This window comes from Barbus barbus, assembly GCF_936440315.1.
Source record: "Barbus barbus genome assembly, chromosome: 21".
In the NCBI taxonomy this organism is placed as follows: Eukaryota; Metazoa; Chordata; class Actinopteri; order Cypriniformes; family Cyprinidae; genus Barbus; species Barbus barbus.
Window position 1 is genome coordinate 6,771,111 of NC_136749.1, and position 19,271 is coordinate 6,790,381.

At 41.6% G+C, this 19,271-nt stretch overlaps 1 protein-coding gene across 1 annotated transcript; it reads left to right on the top strand.

Moving 5' to 3' along the window:
• Positions 1-1,601: 1,601 nt before the first annotated feature.
• On the top strand, positions 1,602-12,914 carry LOC306887302 (uncharacterized protein; the record flags this gene model as incomplete). Its single annotated transcript, XM_079444935.1, has 4 exons — positions 1,602-1,691; positions 2,155-2,267; positions 12,252-12,419; positions 12,881-12,914. The coding sequence occupies 4 exons, from the start codon at positions 1,602-1,604 to the stop codon at positions 12,912-12,914; spliced, it is 405 nt and encodes a 134-aa protein (XP_079301061.1).
• Between the last annotated feature and the right edge of the window lie 6,357 nt (positions 12,915-19,271).

A 19,271-nucleotide genomic window follows, 5' to 3' on the forward strand; every position in this document is an offset into this window, starting at 1 on the left:
AATATCTCTTTGTGTTAAACCAGATACAATTCTCCTAAAATCACATGCGTGGTCAAAAGAACAAGGACATACTGATCTCAACAACCGAGCTTATTTTGTTACCCCAAAAGACATTGAAAATATTCGGACATGTATGGTGCAAAAAAATCAGCAACACAAAGTTGATGCCACTAGTACCTCACGCCTTCTGGAGGGCCCTTTTAAAGACTATATTATTTTTTTATCAGCCTTATAGTCCTCAAACAGATCTTGTCATAGTTCTGCAAACACCATCCATGAGAGACAACCTTCAAGAATACGGAAGAGATATAATTTTTATGGATGCAACACATGGTCCTTTATTTACATTAGTTGTCAGGGACAGTCATGGTCATGGAATTCCTGTTGCCTATATCATTTTGGGGAATGAAAAGCAGGACACACTTCAGCTAGCACCGGAAAAGCTGAACCCAACATTTTCTGTACCTCCAAGGTAATACAAACAGATATAGGTAAATACAATTAAAATGATTAACTATTCATTACTTAAAATGTTTAATTATTCTTTAATTAAACAATAAATTATTCAATAATGTTTTGTGTATACAGTTTCTTAAAGGGTCAGTTTACCCAAAAATGAAAGTTCTGTCATCATTTACTCACCCTCAAATTGTTCCAAACATTAATAAATTTCTTTGTTCTGCTGAACAAAAAGGAAGATATTTTAAAGAATGTAACCAAACAGTTGTGGGGCACCATTGATTTCCATAGTATTTTTCCATACTTATTTGTGTATATCACCTAAATGACTATATCACAACTGCAATTAATAAACCATATTTAATCCAGTGCATGACTAAATTTATCCTCGGCACAGGATGTCCAAAAAGACATGGCATTATGTATTACACAGATTGTGTAATTTGGAGCCACCGGATGTGTGATGGCACTTATTGTATCTGTTGGTGTTCCGATTATTATTATTATTCTGCTCTGGGAGTCTATGGCCGCTTGTGGGAAAGTTATGAAATTTGGCACACTGATAGAGACAGTTTCACCATTAACCACAGCAAATGTCTCTAACTCAAACTCTCCAGCACCATCACTTGTCCAAATTCATGTTTATGCTAAAAATAAATGCTGAACAAAATAAATTTTCCCCTGATTCTTTGACTTCTTTGGCACCCTATGTCGTCATTTTCTGTAATACAAATTGTCCTGCTAATTTTTCCCACCAAAAAACTACTTCCCCTTAGATGGCTTCTCCGATTTTCATGAAAATCGAATCTGATCATCTTCAGATCATGCTGGTAAAAAGTTATCAGAAGCTTTTTGATAAACCCAAACATTCTTCAATAACGCACAAACAAATTTGAAGAAGAGAATACCAACTTGAGCGCAAGACTATATCTCCCCAGCGCTTTAGCATATTCAGACCAAACTTGGTGCTTGGTAGATGTTGATCTCTGTACAATGTACAAATTGGTTTGGTTAGTAACTTCTAAAGATGGTAAAAAACAAAGTAAACAACAAAAGGCATTTTTTAGCAGCAAACATCTGTAATATGTTATATTTTTCTCTGCCTTGAAGCTTAAAATGTTTTTATTTTTATTAGGTGCTTCATGGATGATAAAGACCAGGCTAAAATCAATGCCATCCGTAAGCTTTTCAACGAGTCAGACGTTCTCCTTTGCTGGTACCATGTAACACAAGTAAGTAGTAAGTTAAGATAGAATGGCTTTGATTTTTGCTCTTTTGATAAAATTGGAATATTAATCTATTATTGTCATATTGATATGAGTTGAAATTTACATCACAAACTGTTTTAGCATTTACTGCAGTTATTCATTAGCTATGTATTTACCTTCAGTGGCTGATGAATCAGTGGATAGAAAATATGTTAATTTCGCATTGCAACATAATGTAGATATAATTCCTGATGACGTCACAAGTTTGTCTCCTAATTCTGTTTTGTTTTTGTTTTTTGGAGAAATAAATGTTTTTGGATAAATTTTCCTGGGCTATAGTAATAACATATTTGGTTTGAGTACCCCTTAACTGCAGAAAATTGTTGCTATCAATTGATTGTAATAAATCTAGTCAGATGTGTCAGGCCAATGGAAGTTCTCACCAGTTTAAATAAATTTACATTTCCCCACCATTTATTACACACAGGCAGTAACTCGTTGGCTGTCAAGATCTGAATCTGGTGTGAGTGGACCTGAAAAGGCAGATTCAAGAGCACACATCATGCAGTTTATGTCAGAGCTGAAATCCTGTTCAGCAGTGTGTTGCCATTTCATTTGTTTTATAGTACAATTGTATCTTGTAGTGTGACATTCATGAAACTTTGGTAACAGGCTTGTAACAACATGCAGTTTTATAATGTTTAAAAATTGTATTAATGAAAGTTATTATAAAATATTAACCCACATACAATATACAGTCATGGCCAAAAATATCGGCACCCTTGGTAAATATGATGAAAGGCGGCTGTGAAAACGAATCTGCATTGTTAATCCTTTTGATCTTTTATTTAAAGAATTCACAAAAATCTAACCTTTCATTGGATAATAAGAATTTAAAGTGGGGGGAAATATCATTATGAAATAAATGTTTTACTCAAATACACGTTGGCCACAATTAACGGTACCCTTTTATTCAATACTTTTTGAAACGTACATTTGCCAGTTTAACAGCTCTAAATGTTCTCCTATAATGCCTGATGAGGTTAGACAACACCTGACAAAAGATCAGAGACCATTCCTTCATCCAGAATCACTCCAGATCCTTTAGATTCCCAGCTCCATGACGGTGCTTCTTCTCTTCAGTTCACCTCACTCATTTTCGAGTTCAGGTCAGAGGATTGGAATGGCCATAGCAGAAGCTTTGTTTTGTGCTAAATGACCCATTTTTGTGTTGGTTTTGAGGTTTGTTTTTGGATTACTGTACGGTTGGAAGATCCAAACATGGCCCATTATAAGATTTCTAACAGAGTCAATCACTTATTGATTTTTAATCTGTTGGTATTTGATAGAATCCATGATGCCATGTTTCTAAACAAGATGTCCAGGACCTCCAGCAGAAATATAGGCCCACAACATCACAAATACAGCAGTATATTTCATTGTACATATAGGGTACTTTTTATCTCTGTGTGCACCAAACCCATCTTGAGTGTTTGCTGCTAAAAAGCAATTTTTTTAGTCTCATCTGACCATAGAAGCCAGTCCCATTTGAAGTTCCAGTCGTGTCTGATAACTGAATATGCTGGAGATTGGTTTTGGATGAGCTAGGAGAAATTTTCTTGAAACCCTCCCAAACAACATGTGGTGATGTAGGTGCTGTTTGACAATTTGTTTTGTTTTTTTGTCAAGTTTTCTGACCTGACCTATTTTCAGCAATTCTCCAGCTGTGGTCCTTGGAGAGTCTTTAGCCACTCAAACTCCCCTTCTCACTGTGCATTAGGATGATATAGACACACGTCCTCTTCCAGGCAGTTTTGTAACATTTTCTGTTGATTGGAAATTCTTAATTATTGCCCTGATGGTGGAAATGGGAATTTTCACTGCTCTAGCTCTTTTCTTAAAGCCACTTCACTAATTTGTGAAGCTCAATTATCTTTTGCTGCACATCAGAAATATATTATTTGTTTTTTCTCATTGTGATGGATGATTAAGGGAATTTGGACTTTGTTTTCCCTCCTATTTATATTTCTGTGAAACAGGAAGCCATGGCTGGATAGTTTCATGTTCATAATCACCCTGGAGTGCTCAAAATTGTGAATATGAATGGGAGAAATACTTCAGAGATATTTTATTCATAAGAATTTCTAGAGGTGCCAATAATCGTGTCCAACGCGTATTTGAGAAAAACATTTATTTCATAATGATATTCCCACACCCCCATTTTAAATTCTTATTCTCAAATGAAAGGTTCATTTTTTGTTTTTAAATAAAAGATCAAAAGGATTAACAATGCAGATGAATTTTAACAGCCTTCTTTGATCATATTTACCAAGTGTGCCGATATTTTTGGCCATGACTGTGTATACACTCACCTAAAGGATTATTAGGAACACCTGTTCAATTTCTCATTAATGCAATTATCTAATCAACCAATCACATGCATTTAGGGGTGTGGTCCTGGTCAAGACAATCTCCTGAATTCCAAACTGAATGTCAGAATGGAAAGAAAGGTGATTTAAGCAATTTTGAGCGTGGCATGGTTGTTGGTGCCAGACGGGCCGGTCTGAGTATTTCACAATCTGCTCAGTTACTGGGATTTTCACGCACAACCATTTCTAGGGTTTACAAAGAATGGTGTGAAAAGGGAAAAACATCCAGTATGCGGCAGTCCTGTGGGCAAAAATGCCTTGTTGATGCTAGAGGTCAGAGGAGAATGGGCCGACTGATTCAAGCTGATAGAAGAGCAACTTTGACTGAAATAACCACTCGTTACAACCGAGGTATGCAGCAAAGCATTTGTGAAGCCACAACACGTACAACCTTGAGGCGGATGGGCTACAACAGCAGAAGACCCCACCGGGTACCACTCATCTCCACTACAAATAGGAAAAAGAGGCTACAATTTGCACGAGCTCACCAAAATTGGACGGTTGAAGACTGGAAAAATGTTGCCTGGTCTGATGAGTCTCGATTTCTGTTGAGACATTCAGATGGTAGAGTCAGAATTTGGCGTAAACAGAATGAGAACATGGATCCATCATGCCTTGTTACCACTGTGCAGGCTGGTGGTGGTGGTGTAATGGTGTGGGGGATGTTTTCTTGGCACACTTTAGGCCCCTTAGTGCCAATTGAGCATCGTTTAAATGCCACGGCCTACCTGAGCATTGTTTCTGAGCATTGATGCTATCCTATCAATATGGGCCAACATTTCTAAAGAATGCTTTCAGCACCTTGTTGAATCAATGCCACGTAGAATTAAGGCAGTTCTGAAGGCGAAAGGGGGTCAAACACAGTATTAGTATGGTGTTCCTAATAATCCTTTAGGTGAGTGTATATTAGTGCTGTCAAATATTTTGAATGCGATTAATCATGATTAATCATAAGTTTTTGTTTACATAATGTATGAGTGTGTACTGTTTATATTTATCATGCATATATAAATAAAAACACATGCATGTATATATTTAAGAAAAATATGTTTATATATTAAATAAATTTATATGTAATATAAAATATATATATATATATATATAATATGATTTCGAACGGCGTTGCCTAGCATCCATCTGGCGAATCTCCGCTCTCTCTGCTGCTTTGTGTTTCACGGAAACCTGGCTGAATGGCGACATACCGGACAGCGCGATTCATCTGCCTAATTATCAGCTTATCAGAGCAGATCGGGACACGGAATCAACGGGGAAATCGCGCGGCGGGACATGCTTTTACATCAATGAGAGGTGGTGTACAGATGTAACTGTGTTAAAGAAGATGTGCTGTTCAGATCTAGAAACGCTCTTCATTAACTGCAAGCCGTTCTATTCGCCGCGGGAGTTCTGCTCGTTCATTCTCGTGAGTGTTTACATTCCACCGCAAGCGCACGTGAGCACAGCTTTACAGAAACTCACTGATCTGATCACAGAGAGTGAGCAACAACACCCAGACTCTGTTTTAATCATTCTCTGGGACTTTAATAAAGCAAATCTCTCCCACGAACTGCCAAAATAAAGACAGCACATCACATGTGATATTGTCACAGCCATATCAACCTGTAGCCCAAGACTGGTTGCCCACTGAAGCTAAGCAGGGTTGAGCCTGGTCAGTACCTGGATGAAAACTGGGAAAACTAAGTTGCTGTTGGAAGATGTGTTAGTGAGGCCAGCAGGGGGTGCTAACCCGGTATGTGTGGGTCCTAACGCCCCAGTATAGTGACGGGGACACTATACTGTCAAAAAGCACCGTCTTTCGAATGAGAGGTTAAACCGAGGTCCTGACTCTCTGTGGTCATTAACAATCCCAGGATGTCTTTCGAAAAGAGTAGAGGTGTGACCTCGGCATCCTGGCCAAATTTCCCCATTGGTCTCTGACCATCATGGCCTCCTAATCATCCCCTTACACTGATTGGCTTCATCACTCTGTCTCCTCTCCACCAGTAAGCTGGTGTGTGGTGGGCATTCTGGCGCACTATGGCTGCCGTCGCATCATCCAGGTGGATGCTGCACACTGGTGGTGGACGAGGAGACACCACCCCTCACAATGTAGAGCGCTTTGAGTTCTTAGAAAAGCAGAAAAGCGCTATATAAATGTAATGAATTATTATTATTATTATTATTACATGTCCCACCAGAGACAGTAATATATTGGATCACTGTTACACAACAATAAAGGACGCATATCACTCGGTGCCACAAGCAGCTTTAGGACCCTCTGATCATTGTTTGGTTCATCTTATTCCGTCCTACAGGCAGAAACTTAAGTCTGCAAAGCCTGTATTAAGATCTGTTAAAAGATGGACTAACGAAACAGAGCAGGATCTACAAGCCTGTTTCGACCTGACTGATTGGACTGTTTTTGAAGCTGCTGCAAATTATCTGGGCGAGCTCACAGAGACTGTAACATCTTATATCAGTTTCTGTGAGGACATGTGCATTCCTACAAGGACTCATCTATTCTGCAACAATGACAAACCATGGTTCACTGCCAAACTCAGACAGCTCCGTCAGGCCAAAGAAGATGCTCACAGAAAGGGGGATAAAGTCTTGTACAAACAGGCCAAATACACACTGGAAAAGGAGATCAGAGTGGCAAAGAGGAATTATTCTGACAAGCTCAGGAACAAATTCTCTTCCAGTGATCCTGCTTCAGTGTGAATAGGAATGAAGGACATCAACAGCTACAAGACACCATCCCCCAGCACTCTGGAGAATCAACACCTGGCAGACGACTTAAACGAGTTCTTTTGTCGTTTTGAACGATCACCCCACACCCGCCCAGAACACCTCTTCACACAACCATTCACACCTCCAGCAACCCCTCTCTCCCCCACACCTACAATTCAAATCAGCGAAGATGATGTGTGCCAGGTCTTCAGGAAGAACAAAAGAAGGAAAGCACCTGGTCCAGACGGTGTGTCACCAGCCTGCCAAAAAATCTGTGCTGATCAGCTGGCCCCCTCATGCTCATGAAGTCCTCTCATGATTCAAACGCTCCACCATCATCCCCGTCCCAAAGAAACCCAAAATTACTGGACTTAATGACTACAGACCTGTGGCCCTAACGTCTGTAGCCATGAAATCATTCGAAAGACTGGTTTTGGCTTATCTGAAGGACATCACTGGACCCCCTGCAGTTTGCCTACAGAGCAAACAGGTCTGTGGATGATGCAGTCAACATGGGACTGCACTTCATCCTGCAGCATCTGGACAGACCAGGGACTTATGTGAGGATCCTGTTTGTGGACTTCAGCTCTGCTTTTAACACCATTATCACAGAAACCCTTCAAAATAAACTAACTCAGCTCTCCGTCCCCACCTGCGTCTGCCAGTGGATCAAAAGCTTCCTGACAGACAGACAGCAGTTAGTAAAGCTTGGTAAATTCACATCCAGCACTCGACCCATCAGCACTGGAGCTCCTCAGGGCTGCGTTCTCTCCCCACTGCTCTTCTCCCTCTACACCAACGACTGCACATCTAAAGACCCCTCTGTCAAGCTCCTGAAGTTTGCAGACGACACCACACTGATTGGCCTCATCTAGGACGGTGACGAGTCTGCTTGCAGACAGGAGGTTAAGGAGCTGGCTGTCTGGTGCAGTCTCAACAACCTGGAGCTTAACACGCTCAAAACTGTGGAGATGATTGTGGACTTCAGGAGAAACCCCCCTGCACTCCCCCCACTCACCATCATGAACAGCACTGTGGCTGCAGTGGAGTCATTCAGATTCCTGGGCACCACCATCTCTCAGGACCTGAAGTGGGACATTCACATTGACTCCATTGTCAGGAAGGCCCAGCAGAGGTTGTACTTTCTTCGCCAGCTGAGGAAGTTCAACCTGCCACAGGACTTACTGAAACAGTTCTACTCCGCCATCATCGAATCCATCCTCTGCACCTCAATAACTGTCTGGTTCAGCTCAGCTACCAAATCTGACCTCAGAAGACTACGGAGGGTAGTCCGGACTGCTGAGCGAATCATTGGTGCAACCCTCCCCACTCTCCAAGAACTGTACTCATCCAGAGTGAGCAAAAGGGCTGGCAAAATCACTCTGGACCCCTCACATCCAGCACACAAACTCTTTGAACTGTTACCGTCTGGTCGACGCTACAGAGCTCTGTGCACCAGAACGACCAGACACAGGAACAGTTTCTTCCCTCAGTCAATACATCTCATGAACACTCAATAATAAACGTGGAACACACAACTAATACATTATCCATTCACCACACTCACTTATTTTATTTTTATTTTTCTCATTTCTAATTTGCACATACTTGACCTGTACATACATAGTTGTCTATATTTAGGGGCCAAGCCCGAAGGGCTATAGCCCCTATTGTATCTGTATGTTTTATTATTATTATTTTCTTCCCATGGGGCTCTATGGTAGCCCTATGAAGGGAACATAGGAAAATTATGAAATTTGGCACACTTGTAGAGATGGACATTACTAGTGATCAACATTGGGGTCTCTAGGACCAACTCTATAACGCCACCACCAGTTCAAATATTCAACATTGAAATGGTAATAACTCCTAAACCACTTGTTCTAGGAAAATTAAACTTAGTACACCTGATTACTCTCTTCATGCTGATCCCATTCAATAGCTTACAGTAAGACTCCACCAATTACAGTAGCGGCCATTTTGAAAAGTACAGTATTCTGTCTGTTCGCTACTACTCCTTGAAAATTGATTCAATTCTTCCCAAAATTGATTCCGATGATCTTTGGACTGAGCCGCACAGAAATGACTGAACAGATTTTTTTTATCCATCTTTGTTCAAAAATTATGATTTTGTGAACTTAACGAAGTCGACCCAAAATTGGTTCAGAGCCTGTATCTCGGCCAAACTTGGATCAATCGAAACTAAACTTGGTACGCTTTATCAACACCATGATCTGAGGGGCCACGCCAAAGTTGGGAACAGCGCCACCTATGGGTCGTGAGATACCAGAAATTCACATTTTTGCTTATAATTTTTGAACAGTAATTCAGAAAATTATAATCTGTGTCTATGGATTCCTTGGGTCATGACGAAACAGTGGATGTCAATTTTGCCAGGATTGGCTGAACCACGTGTCCGCCAATTTGAAATTTGGTATAAATTGCAATATCTTTTGAAACATTTAACATATCGGCACAAATATCGGTAGGAATCATCAACACCATGTCCCGGAGGGACCACAGAAGTCTGAAGACAGCGCCACCTTGTGTTCCAGAGATATAACTATTCCAACAAAAACACATAACTTTTGCAAATGTTGTCCAAAATGTGTCATTTTTATGTCGTTTCGTTCCCTGCGTTATGCCGATTCTGACAATGTCTCCTTTTTCATTTTCCAACATGGTGTCTGTCCGCCATTTTGAAGCAAATGAAAGCCAGTGTTTTTGCTACTCCTCCTTCAAAATCTGTCCAATTCTTCCCAAAATTGACACAGATGATCTTTGGACCGAGCCGCACAGAAATTACTGAACAGAATTTTTTGAGTACTAGTGAAAAAAAAGTTATGATGCTGTGAACATAACGGGCTCGACCAAAATTGGTTCAGATGCTGTATCTCAGCCAAGCTTTGATCAATCAAAACAAAACTTGGTACACTTCTTCAACTCCATGATCTGAGGGTCCATGCCAAATTTGGTAACAGCACCACCTGTGGGTCGTGAGATACCAAAAAAATCACATTTTCACTTATAACTTTTGCACAGTCAGTCAGAAAATTATAAGGATGTCAATTTTGCCAGGATTGGCTGAACCACGTATCCGCCACTTTGAAATTTGTTGGCTTATACTAGTGATCTTAGCATTCTCCTAAGTTACAGGCTAAACAATTACCATTCTGTTTAAAGTGACTCTTCAGCTATCGAATTAACCATAAGATGCGTTACAATTAACTTTAGTTTGTGTTACGCAGCTTAAAATGCTAAATAACTTTTCTGTCAGCTCATTCTCACACCTAAACCTCTCCTCGGCGACCTGTCATATGTGTAACGACCGAGTGGTGCACTCTGCTAAGCCGCTTCCTTTGAAGGTCAGGTGTTGCTTTGTTGTGGGTTCGAATCCCACATAGAGCAGCTTTATAAAAACGTGTGTAATGTTGTGCTGTTTTGATTAGTTTCTTATCCAGACTAGCATGGTACAAATAAGTATTGCTCCTGGATTAGAAATGCATGTTTTTATCCATGCTGTGATCATTTTTATTTAAACTCCTGTTTGTTGTAAGTTCATTCTCACCAATAATTACAAAGTGGCAATTTTTCACATTCGTTCAGTTTGTTCCATCTTTTTATTAGTATATTGTTGCTCTTCCCACTCTGCACCGCTCTACGGGCCATTCGCAGGCTTGGCCCCGGTAATCGCTGCTTGCAGCTATATTATATATTGGTTTTTGTTTTTTTTCTGCTGCTTTGTACATTGGTTATTGGCTATTTCTTGTTATTTTGTTTTTATTACCTGTGTCCTGTCCTGTTACTGTCTTTCTGTTGCACTGTGGAGCTTCTCTCACTACAACAAATCCCTTGTATGTGTAAACATACTTGGCCAATAAAGCTCATTCTGATTCTGATTCTGATTCTGATAAATATATACATTTATACACATGTAAATGTTTTCAAAATATATACTGAATGTGTGTGTATTTATATATACATAATAAATAAACACAGTACACATACATATACTATGTAAACAAAAACCTTTATTTTGGATTAATCTTTGACAGCACAAATATATATATATATATATGATAACTATATGTTAACATTTTAATAACTTTCATTAATAACATTTTACTATTACTATGTTTGTGTTTATTTGACCAAAAAATACAGAAAAAATATAATAATGTGAAATATTATTACATTTTAAAATAATGATATTCTTACTTACAAATATAATTTTCATCAGCCACTACTTCAGTGTCACTCTGATATGCTGCTTTATTATCAATGTATATATATATATATATATATATATATATATGTATATGTATGTATGTGTGTGTGTGTGTATATATATATATATATATATATATTTTTTTTTTTTTTTTTTTTTTTTTTTTTTTTTTTACTATGCAGGCAGTGTGCAGATGTAAACTAGGCTAACAGTGTGCAGGGAGGATGAGGTGCATAGATTAACTCGACACACATTTTACACATATTTGTAAGCATTATATTTGATATATTTGTAAGCATTTCTATTTACATTAATAATCTGTTAATTATTAGGTAATGTTTAAGAAGTTAATTAGTACACATTAACAAGCACATCTCAAAATTATCCACAATTGTCCACAAGACAAAATTATCATTGAATTTATAATAATGACCCCTTGAAAAAGTGTACATAGCCTTGTATTGTTTGGGTGTTTATAAACATGGATTATTTCAGGTTGGTCACTGTTTTAGTTACTGCAAATAGTATTGTTATATTTTTTTATTCTATCATGTTTAATATAGGCCTAAATGGTTTCAGACAGTATAATCCATGAAGAACATTACAGATTTTCAGTACACTAACTGCACACACTTGGGTATAGGTCTGTGTCAAGGATTACCTATAAATCAACTGCAGTTCTTATACTAATAACATGAAACATTGGGCCTCATTTATAAAATGTTGCGCAGAAATCATCCTACATTTGATCTTACGATCATTTCTCGAATGTGCGTACGTTTGATTCATAGAATGAACGTATGAACAGAAAACGTGTGTACGTGTCTCTTTCAGATGTGAAATCTATGAATCGCAAATGATCTTGAACTTGCATGCAATTGAATGGTTTCAGCTATCTGCCTTGTAAACGACTCCTAATTAATGTCATTAACATATAAAATATCACCAATTATCATAATTTAGAACAGCGAACTGCAAGAACAGTTTACATTTTAATAAAACCTGCAATACTCCGACAATAAAAAGTGCGTACATCTGCTCAGACCCTGACGTGAAGCTAAGCACTTTTCCACGTCAAAGACAGTTTTTATAAATATGAGTGCTAGCGTGGATTTAAGCATACGCACACTCTAAAATCAAATCTGTGCGAATGCACACTTTATAAATGAGGCCCATGATTGTCCTTGTCCATTTTTACAGGAACATGAATTTTAAAAAAAAAGCTGAGATGTTTCACTGCCAGTTTAAAAACTTAAAAGATGTCTGCAAGTACTTCAGGAACCACTGGGAGACAATCGGTCATTTGTGGTCTAACTTCGGAAGATGCTATAAACACGGAGACTCTGACACAAACAATCTAATAGAACAGTATATATCATTTTTATGCATGTTTGTTTCAATATGTATTTGTGGGCTAGCTGAAAGCTAGCGTAGTGAGTATTTATTCATTTGTTTAAAAGTGTACGTTGTAATAGTTCCAACCTGTTACTGCACTTCATTCTGATCTCTTTTTTTCCCCCTTATAATTTCTTCCACCGTTTAAAATACCAATTCCTCTGTGGCATCCGAAATCGTAGATTGGATCATCTGATTGATGTGCTGCTGAACAAGACTGACAAGTACTTCAATATAATACAGGATTTGCAGTCTGTTGGGAGGGTCAATAACCCTCTGGAATGCAAAATGGAAGAAACAAATAAATCTGCTGAGAGGATGCTAGAGAATGGATGGGCCACAAAAATTACCAAAGATTCAACAGAAACATATATATATATACAATGTTCCATCTGAGAGTAATCCACATGTAGTTTACTGTGTTTGTCCTGCAGAACAGTTCTGCAGTTGTGCAGCTGGTACAAGTAGACGTGTGTAAACATCTCTTTTTATTAAGTCTTCTCACTTGTTGTGGTCCTGAGACTTTTCCAGACATGGACACACAACTGCAGGCCCATGCCAATGAGTTGATTCGAAGGAAGAAATATAGCATTTCTGCAAAGCCTCAAAAAACAATAGAGGTTGAAAGCTTATTTGGAAGAGCAGCATCAAAACCATGTCTCGTGACAAGTATATGTGACTGCTGTACTTTCTCATACCATAAAAAATGTGCTTGTCTACTGGTTGCGAAGGGACTTTTCAGGTGACTGACAGACATGGGAAAAGATTCCTGAGGATATTGCCCAAAAAGTGAATGAACTAGAAGTGAAGACAAAGGAAGAAAGTATGAACATTAAAGGATTTGAGAGACTTTGTGATGCAGACAAGTCACATAAAATACATCCACTGTTTGTGAACAGAAAAAGAAAGACAGACAGAGAAACATCCTCAAAAACAAGGACAGATGTCTCAAGTTTTCCTGTTAAGAAGTCAAGAAGAAAATGCAAAGCAAACAGTGGGCCAAAAAAATAATTAAAATAAGGTTTGAAAGAAATGATTTATTCAAGTGCATGTTTTTGCCATTTTATCAAACTTTGCATTTGTTATCTAGTACATCTCTGAGTCCTTCAGTAATTAAATAATATTTACTATAAAACAACTGACTACAAAAATAAAACTTTGTATTTGTCTTGTCTAAAATAAAATAAAAATCTAATTGTGACCAAGTAATCTGTGCATCCCTTCTAGGAACTCGAGCTGCGTCGAAGACGCTACGGGAACGCCTTCAGCGTGACCGCGCTCTGAACTAGAGTGTAATCTGTCCAATAGAAGGGCGAGACATCATAGGCGGGTGACGTCACCGACCGGGAAGCATAAAAGCATGTGCGGTGGAGCCGGCGTTTGCTTTTTGTCATTCAGCAACCGCTACTCTGTCTGTGTGTCTGTCGATTTATGTTGTGAGTCTTATTTAGTGTTGTTTGTCCAAGAAAAAGATGGCACAATCACTTGAAAATAGGCTCCAGCAATATGTGCAAGCACTGGGGCGATAGCAGATCGCATTACGGGCTGTGTGTTCCTCCCTGCACACGTTATATCACTGCCTGGGATACACGCAGTCTGTGTGTGGTCTGCTTGAGAGCAGAGCATGCAGATTCAGCTCTCGAGGGAGCTGACTGCCCGTTTTGTGAGCTTTTTTCATTGCTTATGCCTGCTCTCTGAAGGCTCTCTTTGAAAAAGAAAAAGAGAGGAGTGAGTTTTCACTAGCGTTGAATGAAGACGGGCGAGCCCCTGTCTTCTTCCCTTCCAAAAAAGCTAGACCTGTCTTCATCCGAGGAGGTGGACGCGTCAATGAAACTGTTTGCACAAGCATATTATGAATGAGAATGGCGCGCATTCAGCTCTAAAAGAAAAAGAAAAGGGGCTGATTGCGCTTCTCCCCGCGGTACATCTCGCATTCCCGCCGCTGCTGAGGCACAGCGGCGAGTGAGATTGCGGGGATCGCAACATGGATCTGGCGAACGGGTTGGAGATGGGTAACTACTGCCAAATGGATCTCATTGGGTCCTGCGTACTGTAGAGAAAGGCCTTTGTATTCAGTTCGGCGCTCTGCCACCGCCTTTCACCTGGGGGATTCCCACGTGCGTGGGCCCCAGCAGGCTCTGATCATGGAACAGGAAGTACACACTCTCTTGAGGAAGGAGGCCATCGAGGTGGTCCCTCCTCACGGAAGAGAGCCCGGGTTCTACAGCTGGTACTTCATTGTTCCAAAAAAGGATGGTAGATCTGCGTCAGTTGAACCGCTCAGTCATGTGACTGAAGTTCAGGGTGCTTACACTCAAACAGGTCGTGTCTCAGGACAAGTCCGAGGACTGGTTTGTCATGATAGATCTAAGGACGCATATTTCACATCTCCATCCTTCCCTCTCACGGGGGGTTCCTGAGGTTTGCTTTTGGGGGCAAAGCTTACCAATATCGGGTTCTTCTCGTTGGCCTTGCACTCTCACCCCGCACTTTTACATCAACGATTGGTTGATTCTAGCTCGATCAGAGCAGGTGGCGATTCGGCATCGAGATGTCGTTCTCGCGCACATGAAGGGGTTGAGACTGAACGTCAAGAAAGTGTGCTTTCTCCAGTTAGAGAACCACTTATCTAGGCGTGGTGTGGGATTCAACCACGATTCAGGCACGTATGTCTCCTACTCGGATCGAGTCGATCCTCACCTCAGTCAAGAGAGTGAAAGGGGGCCAGTCACTCACTGTCAAGCAGTTTCAGAACTGCTGGGGCATGGGGCCCCTACAGTGGTGGCTCAAGACCAAGGGGTTCTCCCCGAGGGGAAACCCGCTTCGCATGATCAAGGTCACGCGGCGATGCCTACGTGCCTTAGACATGTGGAGCCAAGCTTGGTTCTTGTCTCAGGGCCCGGTGCTGGGAGCTCCCTGTCACTGTAATGCCAGCGACAGACACATTCCTCACCGGTTGGGGAGCGGTCATGAGTGGCCACCCTGCCCGCGGTCTGTGGAGCGGCCGCCACCTAATGTGGCATATCATTGTTTGGAAATGTTGGCCGTGTTTCGTGTTCTCTTATATCAACCACCAGGGAGGTCTGCGTTCGCGCCCCTTATACAAGCTGGCGCATCAGATCCTTGTGTGGTCCCAGGGCAAATTTCGCTCGCTGAGAGCCATCTATATCCCTGGGTATCTCAATGTGGGAGCAGACATCCTGTCGAGGCAGGGGCCGAGGCCCGGGGAATGGATGCTTCACCCGTGGTGGTGAAGCAGACATGGAGGTTTTTTGGCTTTGCGACTCAAGAGTCAGCGCTATGCCCCTCTAGTTCCTCCAGCTCCTCTGGACTGGACGCTATGGTACAGACCTGGCCGAGGCTTCGTCTGTACATTTTTCCCCGATCGCTCTGTTCCCGGGAGCTCTGGATGGCAACATGCATCTGGCGAACGGGTTCGCCCTATCTCCTCCTGCATTCCCCAGATCTAGCGCTCTCGCTCGTGGAAGCCCGCGTGTGCGGTTCTTCGCCCTTTGAGTGAGTGCTCGCTGTTGCAGCGCACATTGCCGAGGTGACGCGTGCATTACGTGTGGAAGCTGTGGCCTCTGAGGGGGTGCAGCTTATAGCTTCCGGTCTCTCAACCGAGGTTGCTGAGACCACCTTCCAATCCAGAGCTCCCTCTACGAGGAAACTATGCCCTGAAGTGAAAATTTTTCACTTCTTGGTGCGGAGACCGCCACCTTGACCCAGTTAACTGCCCGTTTGGTACAGTGCTGGAGGTCCTGCAGGCCCGTTTCTCCACAGGGGTAACTCACGCTAACCTGAAGGTTTATGTGGTGGCTTTATCGGCCTACCACGCCCTTCACGGTGGCCTTACAGTTGGTCGACACCCCCTGGTTACATGTTTCCTCCATGGTGCGCTGAGGCTGAGGCTTCCTGTACGACGTGTCCCTCCGGGGACCTGGCTGTGGTTTTAGAAGCTCTCTGTAATCTCCATTCGAGCCTTTGAAGAGATTTTTGATCGCTTTCTCACTTTGAGACTTCCTTCCTTTTGGCGATATCTTCTCTTAAGACAGTGGGGATTTGTAGGCCCTTCATGGCCCCTTCTTATCTCGTCTTTGCCCCTGGTTTGGCCAAAGCGTTTATCTACCCTCGAGCGGGTTATTTCCTAGATCCCCTCTTCTATACCACGGCCTGTCGTGCTGCAGGCCTTCAGTCCTCCTCCCTTTGGGGAGCCCGACCAGAAGCTTAATTGTATGTGCCAAGGAGTATGGCTACCTCTCAATGCAGGATATCTGCAATGTTGCAGGTTGGTCCACGCCCCTCACCTTTGTTCGGTTCTATGACCTTGACCTTAGGGCCACTCTGGGCCCTTCTGTTCTTTCGCCCTCGTAGTGCTCCTGAGGGATACACACAGGGCAGGGACTTGGAAGTCTGGTGGCGTGGGCATCTCGTTCCCGTAGCGTCGTCGACGCAGCTCGAGTTCCTGGAAGGGAACGTCTCAGGTTACGTAAGTAACCCCGGTTCCCTGAAGGCGAACGAGACGCTGCGTCTCGAGGCCATACTTCCTGCACCCCTGCGAGCGGTTGCTTCATTCCTAGAAGCAAACGCTGGCTCCATTGCACGTGCTTTTATGTTTCCCGGTCGGTGACGTCACCCGCCTATGACGTCTCGCCCTTCCATTGGACAGATTACACTCTAGTTCAGAGTACTAGTCGTCGACGCAGCGTCTCGTTCCCTTCAGGGAACCGGGGTTACATACGTAACCTGAGACGTTTTATTGTTTACAAATCTGAGCTGATAGCTTCCACGTTAGTTTATGTGTGCCCCTTGTGAGTGCTGAGTTTGTTTCACACAGTCCTCTAAAAAGCAAAAGAAAACATCAGCTGCTGTAGGCCCAAAGCGGTGAGTGGCCAAATCCAGCTCTGATTCAGGGCCAAGGTTTTGCACATTAATCTTCATTTGTTCAATGCTCCTCCTGCACAAAAAAAGTAAAATGTTCATGTTATTTGAGTAACATATAGAGCTGCTATCATCCGTTGTCTGTTATAAATCACAAAAGACATTACATTTTTGCTCTCTAGTTGATTAATTGACTTCTTGATACAGGGACTAGATAGCAGGCTGAAAAGGTTTGTACTATGGTAAAATTAGAATAAAATGCACTTTAGGCCAATTAAGTTTAACAGAGAACTAAAACATCCCCAAAAAGTGCTAATTTTTCACTGTGTGCCTTTTGTCAATTCTGTAAGTTTTTAATACCAAAAGAGGGTTTGTGCTGGGCACTGTTAGTAAATCTGACCCTTAAAAGCAAGGAACTTTTGCCAGTGGTCTTACATAAAAACAACATTCAAGATGCCCAGTCCTTAAAATGTATTTAAATATTCAGCAAAACAAACAGGAGTTTATAACTCATTATTTTTTCAAAAATATAAGGTTTTCAGGCTGAACAAGATATTTAATGCTTATTTTTAGTAAAAATACTGATATCGACATCATAATTCACCCCTTTATGGTTGTTTTTCTCATAGAAAATAAATAAAGGTGCAGCCACCAATATAGTACAAGACATAATACCAAATAGAGAGAGAAGAGAGCTTACACAGACACACTTACAGTGTTGCTGGGATGTCCTCTTCAGGTATCCCAGAAAGTAATTTGTCTTTTGGCACATGTTTGGCAAGTGCCATTCCAAACCCTTTGGCAAGGTCTTCCACCTCTCCCTCTGTTAAAGTGCTGAATATTGTCACCTTTGTTTTTGCCTTTCTAGGCTGCAGCAGCACATTGGGTGGAACATCTTTTTTGCCAACCTATGTATAAACAAATACAGTTTCACCAATGTAAAGCATGTGAGCAGGGCTTTCTAAATATCAATCATGTATTCTGTGAATAGCCATGAGGGGCAGTGTGGCAAACTGTGTATGATTTGCTGTCACTAATAAAGACAGTGAAGATATTTATGCTTATTAATTGGTAGCCCTTGAACTATTTTAATTTGCCATTACATCTTATAACTACTTTTGTGCTTTTATATGTATGCAATACAAACCCTTATCAACATTCGGAACATGTTTGTGGACATGTTTTCTCCTTTGACCCTCCTCCTCAACTCATCTTCATCTCCCTGGTAGGTCTTTCCTTGTGCTGTTAGCCTTCCTAAAACTTTGTACACTTTCCTTTCTATTTCCTGCACTCCCTCATCTTCCTGTCATGATACGTGCAGTTAAAATGAAACGAGAACTCAAGTGCAGGGAAAATGGTGGTTTTAATTATAAAAACAAACAAAACAGAAACATAAATTACCCCGAGGGGAAAAACAGACTGACAGAGCAATGCAAAAACGAGGACTAGAAAACAGACATGACTTACTGCACCAAGAACATATGACAACGTGGCCGAACAGGACTGCAAACACCAGGATCATTTAAAGGGGACAAACGAGGAGGCACCAGGTGTACATGCTGAGACAATTAGGGAATAACAAGGAGGGCGGGGTCAAACAATCAGCCGGGGGAACACATGGAACAATCACAACACAAACCCATGTGCTCAGACAAGACAGTGACATCTGGTGGCCAACCAGGGCACACCCACAGGATACGTGACACTACCCCCCAACAAAGGAGCAGCTCCCAGATGCTCCACCTGCAACACTAAGAACACACAAAAACATGAAAAATGAAAATACAAAATGTCAAGAAGGGAGGTGGGCAAGAGACAGATCAGGGGGAGGGATGGTGGGCCAGGCCCGTGCAGAGGCAGGGGGCCCGCAGACCAAGGCCGAGCAGGAGACCAGGACGGATCCGGAGGTTTCCGGCCCAACAGGAACCCCAGCGCACTGCCAGG